We start from the raw sequence: 16,297 nt of genomic DNA, 5'->3' as shown, positions 1-16,297 counted from the left end.
TTATGAGATTAGGCATGTCAGATCATTCTCCTATCTCCCAGGACCAAGACAAAATGAGAGAATGGTGAAAAAACCAATGTCCTAAATCTGAAAGAACAAGTATATGAAGAGTGTAGAGAATACGAGGGAAATCATAAAACTATTTAGGGAGCCTATTTTAGGGACAACTGCATAATATGCATAGCTGAGTGAAAATGATACTCAAAAACATGGATGCTCTCACTCCCCATCATTCTTTTAAACTAAAATACTTTATCAAGTTGTTTAGCTTTAAAAGAAGTATTACTACTGTATCCCCTCATTCCTCCTTAAAATTGTACTTACAGTTGGAGCAGGAGCCATAATGCTCATTGGTACAGGAATCATTGGGGTCCCTGAGAAAAAAAGCATAATAAATTGTAAGAATACAAGTATATAAGACTACATTCTATATCAACTACATGCCATACCAACAGATAAAAATGCAGGACTAATGACAATGAGATATTGATGAATGCCTTATTTTCAAAAGCAATGGGGCATCAGACCAGTCCATATAAACTTACATAACAACAAAAAAAACTATTCAAAAAGCAAAAAGGCTGCCACAATATGCTTTCGTCTCAGAAGTTTAAAAAACTCTATAGTTGTTGATTCATGTTCATCTGATTCAGTACATCCTGAAAGCCAGTAACTTACACAAATACAGGTTCACTTATGGGTAAACAACAGTATTAATGAATCCTTCAAAAGGTTAAAAAAAAAAAGGTATCAAATGAGAAATTAATCTGGAAACCTACATAGAATCGTGTTATTGCTGGTTCTTTAATAAAAACAAAAATCAGGGGCACCTGGGTGGCTTAGTTAGTTGAGTGTCCAACTCTTGATTTCACCTCAGATCACGATCCCAGGGTCATGAGATCGAGCCCCAAGTCAGGCTCTGCACTGAGTGTGTAGCCTGCTTTAAGATTAGCCTCCCTTTGCCCCTCTACCCTGCTCACACTCTCTCTAAAAATTAAAAAAATAAGGCAGCCTAGGTAGCTCAGTCAGTGGAGCATGAGACTCCTAATCTCGGGGTCATGTGTTCAAGCCCCACGTTGTGCATAGAGCTTACTTTAAAGAAATTAAAAATAAATTAATTAATTTAAAAAATTCAAAATAAATCATGCAAAAAATATGACCAGGAATGTCAGTCAGTGTCAAAGAAAATCTCTAAGACAAGTATCTGCTGCTCTGAAGGTTTAAGAGAGATTAATGGGCTATTACTGACATCGTAGTGAAATCTGCATTTTTGTTTTTAACTACGTTATTTACCAATCAATGGCTACTATATAGAGTGTCCTTGTGTATATAACTAATGAAATCTTACCATTTGAGTACTAAGAAAAAGAATGTAATGAGGGCAAAAATCAGTGAAAGATTTTGTCCAGTTTTCTAACATAAATTTTAAAATGCTTCTAAATACATCTCAAGAAGTTCCGAAGTCGCTCTTCAGTTCAAATTTAACATCAACTTAAAAGAATTCTCCAGCTAAGACTGGTAATAAATTCTTAAACATTTAACATTATCCATTTATCTTCCAATATAACTCACTTAAAATAACTTTTAAATGAGAAAAATCAGGATTCCTATCAATACACCAAAAGAATATTACAAAAACGGAAAAAACATAGAAGTGCTTGGCTGGCTCAGTGGGAAGAGCATGCAACTCTTGATTTCAGGGTTGTGAGATCACACTGAATGTAGAGATTAAGTAATTAAACTTAAAAAAAAAATAAAAGACTTCGGAATCAAACCTGGGTTCAACTCATCGTTATGTCATGCCTAACTATGCAACCGTGGCCAAACTCTTAAGCTACAGTTTCCTCAATTGTGGTAAGGTAATCATTTCTTTGGAGTACCTATGAGACTTAGGGAGATCATTTGTGTGTAGCACTTAAATACAGTGGATGCTCAAAACTAGAATTCATCAACCTATCTAAAGTTTTCACTTTGTAAAATAAAAACTAAATCCTCCCCCCTTTTAATCAACTGTAATCTATATGGCACCTTTTCCATAGGTAAGCTGTTAAAGAAAAAGTCAGAAAGACATAGTAGAAAAAAAATGTTTTTTCCTTTTCTTTTAAAGTAAGCTCTAGGGGTGCCTGGGTGGCTCCCATGATTGAGCATCCAACTTCGGCTCAGGTTACAATCTCACAGTTTGTGAGTCCAAGCCCCTAGTTCGGCTCTGTGCTGACAGCTCAGAGCCTGGGGCTTGCTTCAGATTCTGTGTATCCCTCTCTCTGTGCCCCTCCCCCACTCTGGCTCTGTCTCTCTCTCTCAAAAATAAACATTAAAAATAAAAATAGTAATAATAATAAAGTAAGCTCTAAACCCAACATGGGGCTCAAACTCACAACCCTGAGATCAAGAGTAACATGCTCTACCAACTGAGTCACCCAGGTGCCCCATTGTTTGTTCCTTTTTAATAGATACTAAAATTTGAATAATACATTTCTTTTTTAATTTTTTTTTTAACGTTTATTTGTTTTTGAGACAGAGAGAGACAGAGCATGAACAGGGGAGGGTCAGAGAGAGGGAGACACAGAATCTGAAACAGGCTCCAGGCTCTGAGAGCCCGACGCGGGGCTCGAACTCACGGACCACGAGATCATGACCTGAGCCGAAGTCGGCCGCTCAACCGACTGAGCCACCCAGGCACCCCTGAATAATACATTTCTTAGCCCAACTTACTAAATTTCATGCAATATGAAATTCATAATAGAGAATGTATTACTACTCATTACAAAGATCTATACATGCTAAGTATACAAAGCGTGAACAGTGCAATACTATGCTGTTTTTAAAAGACAGAAATAAGAGGGAGGGCACCTGGGTGGCTCTGTCGCTTGAGTGTAGGATTCTTGATTTTGGCTCAGGTCATGATCCCAGGGTTGTGGGATCAAGCCCTATGTGCTGAGGATGGAGCCTGCTTAAGATTCTCTCCCTCCCTCTCTCTCCATCACTCCCTTGGCTTGCATGTGTGCCCATGCTCTTGCTCTCTCTCAAAAAAAAAAAAAAATTTTTTTTTAAATTTAAAAGAAAATAAAGAAAAACAGAAGCAGGGAAAGAGTATACAAAAGCAAACACATCAGGATATGCATAGTTCATCTCTGAAGCGTGCACACTACAAACTGGTAACAAAGGCTATGTTTGGGGAAGGGAATTCTCAAAAACTATGGGGAAAAAACTTTCTTTTTCTATATGCATATATTACTCTTTAGGGAAAAATTACGGTTATTTTTCAAATTTATTTTCTAATTTAATATAGAATTTGACCATCACACTTAAAAGTGCAATTAATTGCATTAATAAGCAAGAGAAGAAAATGATTCATGAACATGGGTTATGTGTGGTCTTGAATTACTACACGAGTTTAGCATACTACTTTATTATTTACCTTTTAAAGTATTGATGCCCTACAAAGAATGCACAATGAGTTGCAACTAAAGTCTGATTTATCACCCAAGTATATTTCCCTGAACAGAAATGATACTGTATGCTATTATAAACAGAATCAGAATTAATAGTGTTATTCTGAATAAATGCCCACATTAGTATGGCAATGACCAAACAGGCAAGAAGAAACACTTACAATCTAGTTTCAGGAGCAGCTGACCCACCTTTTTTTTTTTTTTAATGTTCACTTATTTATTTGAGAGAGAGACAGAGACAGAGAGAAAGAGAAGACGTGAACAGGGGAGGGACAGAGAATCCCAAGCAGACTCCACACTGTCAGCAAAGAGCCCCACACGGGGCTTGAATCCACCAACCGTGAGATCACAACCTGAGCCAAAATCAAGAGTTGGACACTTAACCCAGGTGCCCCCTGCTGACCCATTTTAAAAGATATGCAGAGAGTAGTCTTTTTTTTTTTTTAATATATGAAATTTATTGTCAAATTGGTTTCCATACAACACCCAGTGCTCATCCCAAAAGGTGTCCTCCTCAATACCCATCACCCACCCTCCCCCTCCCACCCCCCATCAAACCTCAGTTTGTTCTCAGTTTTTAACAGTTGCAGAGAGTAGTCTTAAGAGAAACAGGTTTCATTTATCTTCTACTTGTGTTTAATAATTTGGTATAATGTTCATCAGAAAAGGTTAAATTTAGTATTTGCTCTTTATTTTTTTTATTTATTTTTTTTTTAATTTTTTTTTTTCTAACGTTTATTTATTTTTGGGACAGAGAGAGACAGAGCATGAATGGGGGAGGGGCAGAGAGAGAGGGAGACACAGAACCGGAAACAGGCTCCAGGCTCTGAGCCATCAGCCCAGAGCCCGACGCGGGGCTCGAACTCACGGACCGCGAGATCGTGACCTGGCTGAAGTCGGACGCTTAACCGACTGCGCCACCCAGGCGCCCCAGTATTTGCTCTTTAAAAAAAAAAAGGAGTTAAACTTTTTTTAAAGTTTATTTATTTTGAGGGAGAGAGCGCGCGCGCGCGCGCACACACACACACACACACACACACACACACACACGGAGAGAAAGCGCATGCGCACAAGCAAGGAGGGGCAGAGATAGAGAGGGAGAGAGAGAATCCAAGCAGGCTCCACACTGTCAGTGAAGAGCCCAATGCAGGACTCAAACCCATGAACCATTAGATCATGACCTGAGCCAAAGTCAAGAGTCGGAAGCTCAACCCGACTGAGCCACCCAGGTACCCCAACAAAGGAATTTAAATCTTTTCTATAAAACCAATCTACTAGTAGGGAAATTAAGGCACTGATCTTTCAGTCATCTTTCCTGATTCTGAATAAGTGATTATGCTTCATTCCCAATCCCTTAAATTTCTTCATAAAGAAATTTTTTAAAAAGTAAACTATTCTTTCCTATAAAGCTATATAACACAAGGGTTTTGTTTAAAAAAATATATCATGGGGGACACCTGGTGGCTCAGTTGGTTAAGTGTCTGACTTTGGCTCAGGTCATGATCTAGAGATTCGTAGATTCAAGCATCATGCTCTGTGCAGACAGCTTGCTTCAGATTGTGTCCTCTCTCTCTGCCTCTACCCCACTCGCGTTGTCTCTCAGCCATGTTTATCTTGTGGCTTTTCATACCTACTCCAACACTGCTATATACTTGCCCTAGGAGTAGGAGGCCTCAAAACTGAGTCCGTAGAATGTGTTGTGAATTAACAACCCATCTTATGAGCCAACTTCAATGTACTGTTGATCTCTCAACAGTAAAACACTAATTTCAAATAGATAATCCAATAGTTAAAAACAGGTCTCTGATATAAGGCTTCCCTCAAACAGGATGCCTGTGTGGCTAAGCGGTTAAGCATCTGACTCTTGATTTCAGCTCAGGTCATGATCTCACCGTTGGTGAGTTCGAGCCCCACATTAGGCTCTGTGCTGTCAGTACAGAGCCTGCTTGGGATTCTCTCTCTCCCCGTCTGCCTGTCCCCTGCATGCACTCACTCACTCTCAAAATAAATAAATTAATTTTAAAAAATTTTAATTAAAAAAAAAAAAGCTTTCCTCAAATATTTCTGGATTATTTACAGGATCATTTGCTGATTTCAGCAAAAAAGCAAACATAAGAAAAGCAAAACTTTTCACATACAAATTAAGGACAGCTCTTAAGATACTGTCTTTTGGAAGAGAAGGTGATTTTGTATAAAATTTTTTCAGCCCTGTTAAAAATATCTGAACTATTGCCCATAAACCAAAGGAAAACTCTTGCTCTCTAGGTCAAGCAATGTTAAGATGTACCTCAAGATAATGGTTCTCACCTGCTTCGGATTCTGTGTCTCCCACTCTCTCTACCCCTCCTCTGCTCACACTCTGTGTCTGTCTCTCAATAATAAATAAATGTTAAAAAATAAAAATAAAAAGATAATGGTTCTCAAATGTGGGTTCTCTTAGTTTTGCTTAAATAGATCCTTAGGATCCGCCTATGAACTTATTGAAAATAAACATTCCTAGGCCCCAGTACCTTGAGGATCTGAATCAGTGGGTTGGAGTAGGGCCTGAAAAAAAAAATTCTTTTTCTTTAGACCTCAAAGAGCTTTGGAGAGAGGAAGCTTTTATAGGTAATCTGGAAAGCTCTCCAAAATATATTATCAAGCATAAAAAAAGGGGTAGAACAGTACATATAGGATGCTACTATACATCTATATTAAGAAAAAAAAAAAAAACATTGGATAAAAGAATATATACTTGTGATGGCATGTAATATGTACTAAAAAGTATCTGGAAGAATAAAGAAACTAATGACTGTTTAAAACAGTTTCCCTCTCAGGGCACTTGGGTGGCTCAGTCGGTTGGGCATCCGACTTCAACTCAGGTCATGATCTCATAGTCCATGAGTTTGAGCCCCGCATCGGGCTTTGTCAGCTCAGAGACTAGAGCCTGTTTCGGATTCTGTGTCTCCCTCTCTCTCTGCCCCTCCCCCACTCACGTTCTGTCTCTGTCTCTCTCAAAAATAAGTAAATGTTAAAAAAAAATTTTTTAAATACAAAAAAGTTAAATAAAAATAAGTTTCCCTCTTTCGGTAAGAGATAGTAGTAAGTTATGTAGGAATTCAAGGAAAAGTATTCACTGTATACCTTTTTGATGACTGAACCATATGAACGTACTGCCTTTTTAAATTTTTGTTTAATGTTTATTTTTGAGAGAGAGAGACAGAGACAGAGTGAGCATGAGTGGGGGAGGGGCAGAGAGAGAGGAAGACACAAAATCTGAAGCAGGCTCCAGGCTCTGAGCTGTCAGCACAGAGCCTGATGCGGGGCTCGAATTCATGAACTGAGAGATCATGACCTGAGCTAAAGTCGGACGCTCAACTGACTGAGCCACCCAGACACCCCCCTATTTTTTTTTTTAAATAAAGCGTTTTTTTTTTTTTTAACCTCCCCAGATGAATTTGATACTCACCTAGAGAGAAAAGTACTGCCACAGGAAAATGATACATCACATTTACAAAAGGATGCTAACAGACATCTTTACTACTAACACATATCATTTTCCTAAAGTTAACAGTGTAATGATGAAACTGCAGGTTAAAGAAACAACAATATCCACAAACTTACCTGGAGGTACAGGTGGAGGAAAACCAGGAAACTGTGGGGGTGGAATCCCTGGTGGGAGTGCTGGGATTCCCATGGGAGGGCGATTCAAATGAGGGGGAAAAGACATTCTTACTGCAGCGGTCTAAAGAAAAAAATCATGACAAATCATTTTATTTGAAATCTTTGCAATTTGATATGCCTGGTTTGTTGGCCTTCATTTTTAGAGTATCTGCAAAATTCTAAAGTTTTCTTACCCAAAGTAGTTGGCAAAGACCCTCTTTTCTCTGTCTGTCCATTGAGAATTTTTAAAACTTAGATCTTTTCTAAAATAAGTTCCCAAAATGTACACGATCTAAATTCAGGATAGACTCCTACAATCATGTGGGAATACATATAAAGGAAGAAAAAAATTTTGAGGTTCAGTTAATATCCAAAAATTAAAAACCAAACATCAACGAATCTTTTTAAACCAAACTCAGAATCCAGGAAGGTTATCTAACAGTTTTTTTTTTAAGTGTTCTGATGCAGTCATTTTTTACACACATCAGCACCCTGAAAACTAAATGTACAAAGTTACGCAGTATTTGTTGACTCAATGTTGGCCAGTTCCTCAAGGACAAATGACTGTCTGTCTCAGTAAACTATAAACCTGAGGGGGAAGAAACCGCCTGACATCAGGTCACATGGTAACCATTCAGATATAAAGAACATAAAATTTGTGACAGTGAGAAAGATGTCATAATTTTTGATAAAAGCAAAACTCTTAACCATTCTTGAATGAAATTCAATGAATGAATGAAATTCAAGAATCAGATGTTAGCATTTGATTTAATGTAAGAATACACTGAATCGCTTCATTTGATTTATGTTACTTAAAAGAAATTTAATTTTGTGTTTTAAAGATTTTTTTTTTTTTAATTTTTTTTTTTCAACGTTTATTTATTTTTGGGACAGAGAGAGACAGAGCATGAACGGGGGAGGGGCAGAGAGAGAGGGAGACACAGAATCGGAAACAGGCTCCAGGCTCTGAGCCATCAGCCCAGAGCCTGACGCGGGGCTCGAACCCACGGACCGCGAGATCGTGACCTGGCTGAAGTCGGACGCTTAACCGACTGCGCCACCCAGGCGCCCCTAATTTTGTGTTTTAGCTTAATGAATGTATTTAAGACTCCTTTATGAGCAAATTTTATATTTTCATCAACATACTTGAGTGTCCAGAACTATAAGAAAAAGTAGAAAAACAATGTGATGCCCTAGGAAGATTCCATGTACCAATTTTAAAAAGCAGCCAAAATCAGTGATCCCATATCAGTGATGGCACTAAATAGCAGCAATTTAATGAACAGGATGTTTGTTGGATACTAGGAAAAATTTCACCTACACTCTACAACTGAAGGGGTCTAGAGTTGTTTGAAGCTTTTAAAGAACATTTGTACTATTTCTGTGTGTGTATTTCATACACTGATTTACTCACCCTTCAGAAGAGAGAAGATAAAAAGTGCATGTCTTCCACTTCCTCGCCCCCTAATCCCAACAGTTTGGTATATACCGTTGTATTCTTCTAAATAGCTTTCTATACACAAACTAACATATAATTATTTGTGTTTTTCTGCAAACAGTATAATCATACTATATTGTTACGTGCATTTCTCCTTCATTATCATTAACATCTCTTCATATCAGTTCACAAAGTTCTATCCCAACTTTATAATGCAGTAAACTACCATAATACAGGTATACAATAATTATTCAATCAACAAGGATGATTGGCTCCACATTTTGCCTCTTACAAATAACATTGAACATTCTTAGACATACTAGATATATAAATCTATGCACCTGTGCAAATAATTTTATAACAGAGCTTAGTACTGTATGTATCTACACTTTACCTCCAAATCATCCTCCAAAACTAACATACAAATTTATATCCTCACCACCAATACATGGGTATGTATGCCCTTTCCTCAGATCCTCAACATCACTGGAGTAAATCAGTGTTTAAATTATAACAGTCTCATAGGTAAAAAATACTCTCATTTCAATATGTATTTCCTTAATCACTAATGAGGTTGAGTATCTTTTTACCTGTTTATTAGACTTTTCTTTAAAACAGTCTTAGATAAGCATGTCCTTCAGGCTCACAGCTGTTCTTCCTCAGTGTTGACTTAATAAGTTAGGATAATACAGGATTATTTAGGATAATTCTATAAAATCTAAACTTCCATTTCAGAAAACACAGTACACTTAAAATATCTACAAAGCTTTACAGGTAAAACAAATTCCTAGAATTTCATACACTTAGAAAATAAGGTACTGGAAAATGCTTTAAAATCTTAAGCATCAGCATAAATTAAAAAGGAAAAAATGGAACTAATTTAATATTATAAATGTGTTGAATTTTTAATCTTTTTGTAATACTTTTTGCCCAAAAATAAAAACAAACATTCTACAGGAGGGGGCAGAAGTGTATCTCCTTTCAAAAGAGGGCTACTGTCCTACTTACAGAAGCTCTTCTATTATCATTATAATACTCTATCTCAGCACTTTCTTAGGAGGGCAGTTGGTATTAATACCTGTTGAATAAATAAATTAGTGAATGAATCAGTAAACAAATTTATTAACAAGCTCCCATGTGCCAATTTCTATGCTAGCAATGACCCAGTGTCTAGCCTCACAATGTTTTTACAAAGACCGGAGCATGAATTTATTGCCAAGTATTAAGCTGTAACCATTTTTTTAAAACCCTTTATGTTCTTGGTGTTTCAATTGTATTTCATGGCTCTTAAATGTAGAATTCATTCTGTAAGAATAACCAGATTATATGTTTTATGCTAACGTATGCATTCTATTCACTTCTAATTTTTGTTATATGTCCCTTTCATTTAAAACCATCCAAAACTTGCTTATTCATAGGTGAAACTTCAAAGGTAAAGAAAGGTATCTTAATAAGATAATGGTCCCTCCTATGGTCAGAAAACAAACAATTCTGATGATCACTGACCAATATTAATGTTCACTTTAAACACCCTAAAGTGAGAGTATCAACCACTTTTTTCAACATAAACTTTTATGTTTTGGCATGTGTGAAAATGACTAAGAATACTTTTATAACCGTAAGCAAAGCTGATCAGTTTTTACCTACAGTTGATAAATTGTAATATTCTCATAATAAATTATATGGAGATTCAAAGTTGGTAGGTACACTATCAACAATAGCCGATGTATGGAAAAAGCCCAAATGTCCATCGATGGATGAATGGGTAAAGAAGATATACTATACATATACAATGGAGTATTACTCCAACAATCACAAAGAATGAAATCCTGCCATTTGCAACTATGTGGATGGAACTAGAGGGTATTATGCTAAGCAAAATTAGTCAGAGAAAGACAAATATCATATGACTTCACTCATATGAGGACTTTAAGACACAAATGAACACAAGGAAAGGGAAGGAAAGCAAAAATAATATAAAAACAGGGAGGGGGAAAAACATTGAGACTCTTAAATATGGAGAACAAACAGAGGGTTACTGGAGGGGTTGTGGGAGGGAGGATGGGCTAAATGGGTAAGGGGCATTAAGGAATCTACTGAAATCATTGTTACACTATATGCTAACTTGGATGTAAGTTAAAAAAATAAAATAACAACAAAAAGTTGGTAGGTACGTTGTAGAATAAAGTAGGGAAAAGAACATGGGAGCACTTTACTTTAAATATGGTGGTTGGGCCTCACAAAGAAGATAGGCAAACTGAACGAAGACTCCAAAGAGGCCAAGACAGGAAGCCTCATATATGGAGGCAACAGCCTTCCAAGCAAAGAAAACAGCAAATATAGGAGCCTGAGGTGATCATGTAGTGTTTTGTGGGAGGAAAAACAAGGCCAACAGCTGGAGCAGAGTACTTGAGGAAAGCAAAGATAAATGCCAAGTATTACTTGGGGGAGCGGGCTCACAGAATGTAGTACTTAGTAGGCCACTGCAACAGTTTTGATTTTTACTCTGAGATGGAAAACATTTGAAAGGCTTTTGACCTGACTTACACTTTAAATGCGTCACTGGCCACTGTGTTAGTAAGACTGGCATTTTAATAGCGTCACTGGCCACTGTGTTAATGAGACTGGAGAACAAGTGGAGATGCAAAGGACTACTATAATAATACAGACAGGAGAGGGTGGTCTGGAATAGGTGGTCAAAGTGTTAGATTCTGGATGTACGTATTTCAAGTGTAGCCAATTGCTGAGGGATCACACAAGGAGTTTAAGAAAAAGAGAGTTGCAAAGGTTATTTTATTAGCACTGAAATGATTTAGGTAACATTTACAAAATACTTGTATTTTTCACTTTCACTCTGGAGGGCTTCACTTTTAGAAGGCTCAAAGCATTTTTTTTTTTAGTAAGATTTTATTTTTAAGCAATGTCTACGCCCAACGTGGGGCTCACACTCACAACCCCGAGATTAAGAGCCACATGTTCTTCCCACTGAGCCAGCCAAGCGCCCCTAGAAGGCTCAAAGCATTTTTACCGGCTCAGTATGAAACCTTATAGCCCAAAGTAACAAAATGAGCACCTATCACGCGAGTATTCCCTATCTTTAGTGCCTACTTTAGTGTGGCAGTGGTCATACAGATTTATTACGCGTTTGTCAAAATTCACTGAAATTAAATGGGTGCATTTTATTGTATGTAAATTTTATCTCAATAAATCTAGTTTCCTCTGTCCAAAATAAAAAAACTTTAAATAACATGTACCCCTACCACTCAACATACGCGTGCATTCTGCTTTTCTTTTTTTCACTTTTTCCTCTTTATGTTTTTTTTTTCTCCTTATGCTGTTAAATCACTCCTTTTCTCACACCATTTACTGCTAATAACCATTCCTCCATTGCAGCTTTATCCCAATAGAAAAAATATTTCACCCGGAATAGATTTACTGGCTAACCCCATCCAGACCCGGTGTGCCAAATTTCTGAATGGTAAGAGGCAAATGAACCAACAGATTCTCCTGAACAAATACTTATACAACTCATTCATTCAACAAATATCTAGCTCCAATTGTGTGTCAGATTCTTTTCTAAACATTATTTTCCTACAGTTACACTGCCAGTCCAGTAGCTCTTCATTGAATATAAGTGATCAATACTGTAGCGTGTATTGTTCCCTGCTCTGCTTACAGCCTACAAGGTACAATGGACTGACATACCTGTCCCAGCCTAAGGAAAGCAAGCCCCTCAAAACCGCATCTCAAACTGAATTTCTACAGAAGTGGAGTCTTCGGGAACTATTCCTAGGAAAGAGTATTCCATATCCAAAGAAGAATAGGAAATGCTTGATTAACAAAATGTTTCTTTTGCAGGAAAGCTTTTCAGAGGTATGAAAACACTCAAGTGTTTTAAGTCTCCAGAAAGGGACGTGATCTTTTTCTTAGCTTTCCACTTTGCGGTTTTACCATTTTCAATGATTAAAAAGCGATACTATTTACAGAGAAAAATTAGTGGTAGTCTGGAGCTGAGGTGGGAACAGGGAGTGACTTGCAAACCGGAAAGAAGGATCCTTTTGGGGGTAACAGTCACACAACTCTGAACACTTACTAAAAATCATTAAATTGCACATTACAACAAGTGTATTTTATGTATCAATTACACCTTAGTAAAGTTGCTTTAAAAAAAAAAGCAGTATCAATTCAGAACAAGTTCAGGCTAAATCCAATTAAGACCTGTAAATTAGATAATATTGAATCAATATTAATTTCCTGATTTTGTTCACTGTACTGCTATTAAATATGAAAATACCCTTATTCTAAGAAATACACACTTAAGTATTTAAGGGCTAAGGACACCTCATCTGTGGCTTACTAGCAAAACATTTCAGAAGAAAACTATGAAGAAAAAGAGGAGAGGATAAAGTAAATTTGTGAAATGTTATCATTTGGGGAATCTGGGTGAAAAGCTATTTAAGAATTCTTTCTACTATTCTTGCAACTTTTTTGAAGTTTGAAATTGTGCTGATTAAGTTCTAAAAAGCAGTATCAGTAATTCTGGTGGTGTAAGTGTTATGTTCTTTTTATTTTCTGAAGTTTCAAAATTTTTTTAAAAAGCAAGAGAAAAGCTATTCAAAAACTTTAAGGGATAATCAATCGAAATCCTCTTAGGAATGGCAGTGGTAGTTGTCAGAAAAGACTATCAAGAGGTTAAACAAAATACACAGAATGTTTTTGTAAGACGTTAAAAGATTTGATGACTACTTCTGCTTCCAAAGTTACAAAATAGTCAATACAATTTTTCTTTAAATCGTATATAAATGAAAAAACTATATAGCTAATCAGTGACCCAAGAAGTTACTTGAAAATCCCAAACTAATATCGGGTCTGAAGTAATTACCAATATTAAAATGAACTCATTTTATTTTAATAACAGATTTAAAGCCTTAACACAGTAAAATAAAAAGATACCAAACCACACAAAAAAAAAACAAAAACAAAAAACAAAACAAACAAACAAAAAAACACCTTGGCCCAAACTATTATTAACATATAGTGTCTACATGCAACATTGGGACAATGAAAACATTTTCTTACTAGAAATGTTTTGGAATCAAACATTCAAACATACATACATACATACAGGAAAAACCATATTTTGGAGACCAGAAATGGGAATCCGGTAACTCCCAGAAGAATTATTATTTAATAAAAGTATTAACTAACATTTTATTTACTTCTGTTTACAAAAGCCTTCAACATACATTATCTCACTGAATCTCCCAAATTACCTGGTGTAGATATATTATTGTCCTTTTACAGATGAAGAAGCTATTTTGTCCATGGAAACACAATAAGTGAGTAGGGACTCCAAGGTCCCCACTATCCTGAAATTACCAATCCAAAGGCTGTTTTCACTGTATCACAATGCCTCTTTCTAATAATAACATACCAAGAAGAAACTTTTTATTAAGGGTTAACTTTGATTTTATTTAGAAAAGTCTATTCAGAGTACATTGGACGAAACGTTAAGAGTCAGGATCAGGCTCTTGTACTTCACTGAAATCTCTTAAATAACAGTATCAGTTAATGCAAACTAAACACTATGTGACTTAGACATCGCACTAAGGATTTTACATACTTTTTCTCAATTAATCCCTAATAACAATAACCTATGAAGTGGATACTTTTATAATCCTCAATTTACAGATGAAGAAAAACCAAAGCTTCAAGAAAAGTTAGATTAATTAGAATAGTATAGTATCTGCTTGAATCATGAGGACCAACTGAATGCCTTTCAAGGCCCCTGAATGTTTTTGGAAAGCTTTTAAAAATCAAAGTTCCCAAGACCATATAAAAATTGTTTATACTCCACTGCCAACTACCTAATTCACAGTACTTCATACTAGAGCAGTCTGGTACAAGAGAAGTCCAATCTCTTCCCTCCTTTTGGTCTGCTCCTCTCTGCCCAGGATCAAAATGGCTTTTCCATGGCAATATAAATATCCACATTACATAACTTCAAAATAATCTTCGTACTCCTAGATCTACTTCGAAAAACGTATTTAAAAAGTACTGAAGACCAAAGAAGAGTAAGAAAGAAGTAACACATTTTAATGTGGAGCTTGGTCATCGCCTAGAATGAATGGAGATATAGTTTACTGCAACCTCCAAAGGAGGAAGGGGGCAGGACCACAATACTCATCACAATCTTAGACAAGCAAACCAAGAGGGTGCCAAAAAAGGTGGGCATTAGCCGAATCCGGAGTGGGTGTGGGGGAGTGCACTCGGTGGAGGGCTCTGGATGACCAAAGAGGAAGGGAAAGAAATCCGTTGGTGGCCGGCACCTCGCTAAAACGGGTGGCTGCTCTCTGGCTTGTGGGCAAAGCCTGGGGCAAGAGTGTCCTAGGCCCGGAAAATCTACAGTAAGGTTCCCCAGGCTCGGGTTAGAAAGGGGCCTCAGGGAAGGGCTCCCCAGGGGCAGACCGATCGTTTTGTGGCAAACGTGGAGCCCAGAAAAGGCCCAGGCGATCCACTCAGTGACGGGCCGTGGGAGGGAAAGAGAAAGTGGGCGACAATGCAAGGAGGAAAGCTCTGGCAGTAGGTCCCGGCCTCCACGGGTTCCTGCTGGGCCCACTGGTTTTCGAGGCCTTAGAGAAGTGAAGAAACCCAAGCCTCGTGCCAGCCCCCTCCCCCACCCCAACCCCTCTTCACCCCCAATCCCAACCCGGCCCTTTCGCACCCTCCCTGGTTTCCCCTACTCCCGGTTTCCCGGGTCTCCCGGTTCCCACACGCGTTCAGAGGCGTGGACTCACCCGCCGCTGAGAAAACAGTACGGTCTTCGCGGCCTTCCGGGCTCCAGGTTACGAGTGGGCTCCACCGGTTCGAGGTTTCTGCGCACCGCTCGCCGGGAGACTGGTTCCGAAGCGCCTACTCGCACAGGCCGCAAACACAGCCGCGCTGCGCGGGGAGCTTCTGGAGGTCTTCCTCTTGCCCGGCATGCACTGCGGCCAGGCCGACTGAAGAGGAGAATCATAGAGAAGAACGTGTATAGATAGTCTTCCCTTTGGCTCTGAATCACCACGCAGCGGCCAATAACCATAGAGAAGGAGAGCCTGGTGGGGACTAGAAAGGCTCGAACTGTAAATTACGACCCACCCTGCCATTTTTGATTGGAGCTGATTGAATCTTATGACTACGAGACGCCATCTTGAGGTCAAGGTTCCGCTGCGCGGGGCGCTGGGGTTGTTAGATTCTCACTTTTTGTAGTTTGTGTTTCCGGGCGTACAGGCTTGTTTTGTGGCTCGTTGAGGTGGGATGGACTGCTAACGGGGCTTCACCTAGCACGTTAGTGCGAACTCCCAAATGCTAACTTTCCCCTGGAAAACAGCTATTCTTGATACCAAGAAATAACTGCCAGAGGGCGTGGTGTGTTGTTTTTTTTTTTTTTAAGTGCACGCGCACACCCCTTGTGCTCACTAGTAGAGCCAAAGAGGGGGCTAAAGATACTTGAAATACCTAAAATAGCCTGTAAAAACTTTGAACACAACTTTCATTCTGTAATGCAAAGGTGCTGAAAAGAAATTCACTTATTAATGGAAATGAAACTAAATGCAACTAAGTGAAACTAGTCATAAATGATTCTTCAATTTATGCCCTTTACGGTCAATATCTTTTTACAGGCCTTTGTTTCCCAACTCTTCTCAGGCTTATCATTTATTGGACATAAAGTTGTTGGCTCCCTGAGTGTTGGAAGGTAAATGCAAGTAAGATTTTATCCTTG

The 16,297-nt window shown here is 38.1% G+C and overlaps 1 protein-coding gene across 1 annotated transcript in view; it reads right to left on the bottom strand.

Annotated features, from left to right (window-relative positions):
- The window catches only part of RBM25 (RNA binding motif protein 25), a 61,677-nt gene extending 46,147 nt beyond the window's left edge, over positions 1-15,530 (bottom strand). Inside the window, exons 1-3 of the mRNA XM_030319489.2 lie at positions 15,330-15,530; positions 7,056-7,176; positions 325-374 (exon numbers count right to left, since the gene is read on the bottom strand). Of these exons, the coding sequence (XP_030175349.1) occupies positions 325-374; positions 7,056-7,161 (156 nt within the window). The 5' untranslated portion in view covers positions 7,162-7,176; positions 15,330-15,530. The remainder of the gene's footprint in view (positions 1-324; positions 375-7,055; positions 7,177-15,329) is intronic.
- Between the last annotated feature and the right edge of the window lie 767 nt (positions 15,531-16,297).

Source organism: Lynx canadensis, chromosome B3 (assembly GCF_007474595.2).
Source record: "Lynx canadensis isolate LIC74 chromosome B3, mLynCan4.pri.v2, whole genome shotgun sequence".
Classification (NCBI taxonomy): Eukaryota; Metazoa; Chordata; class Mammalia; order Carnivora; family Felidae; genus Lynx; species Lynx canadensis.
The sequence above is the reverse complement of the archived record's forward strand: the minus strand, read 5'-3'. Positions and strand labels throughout refer to the sequence as shown.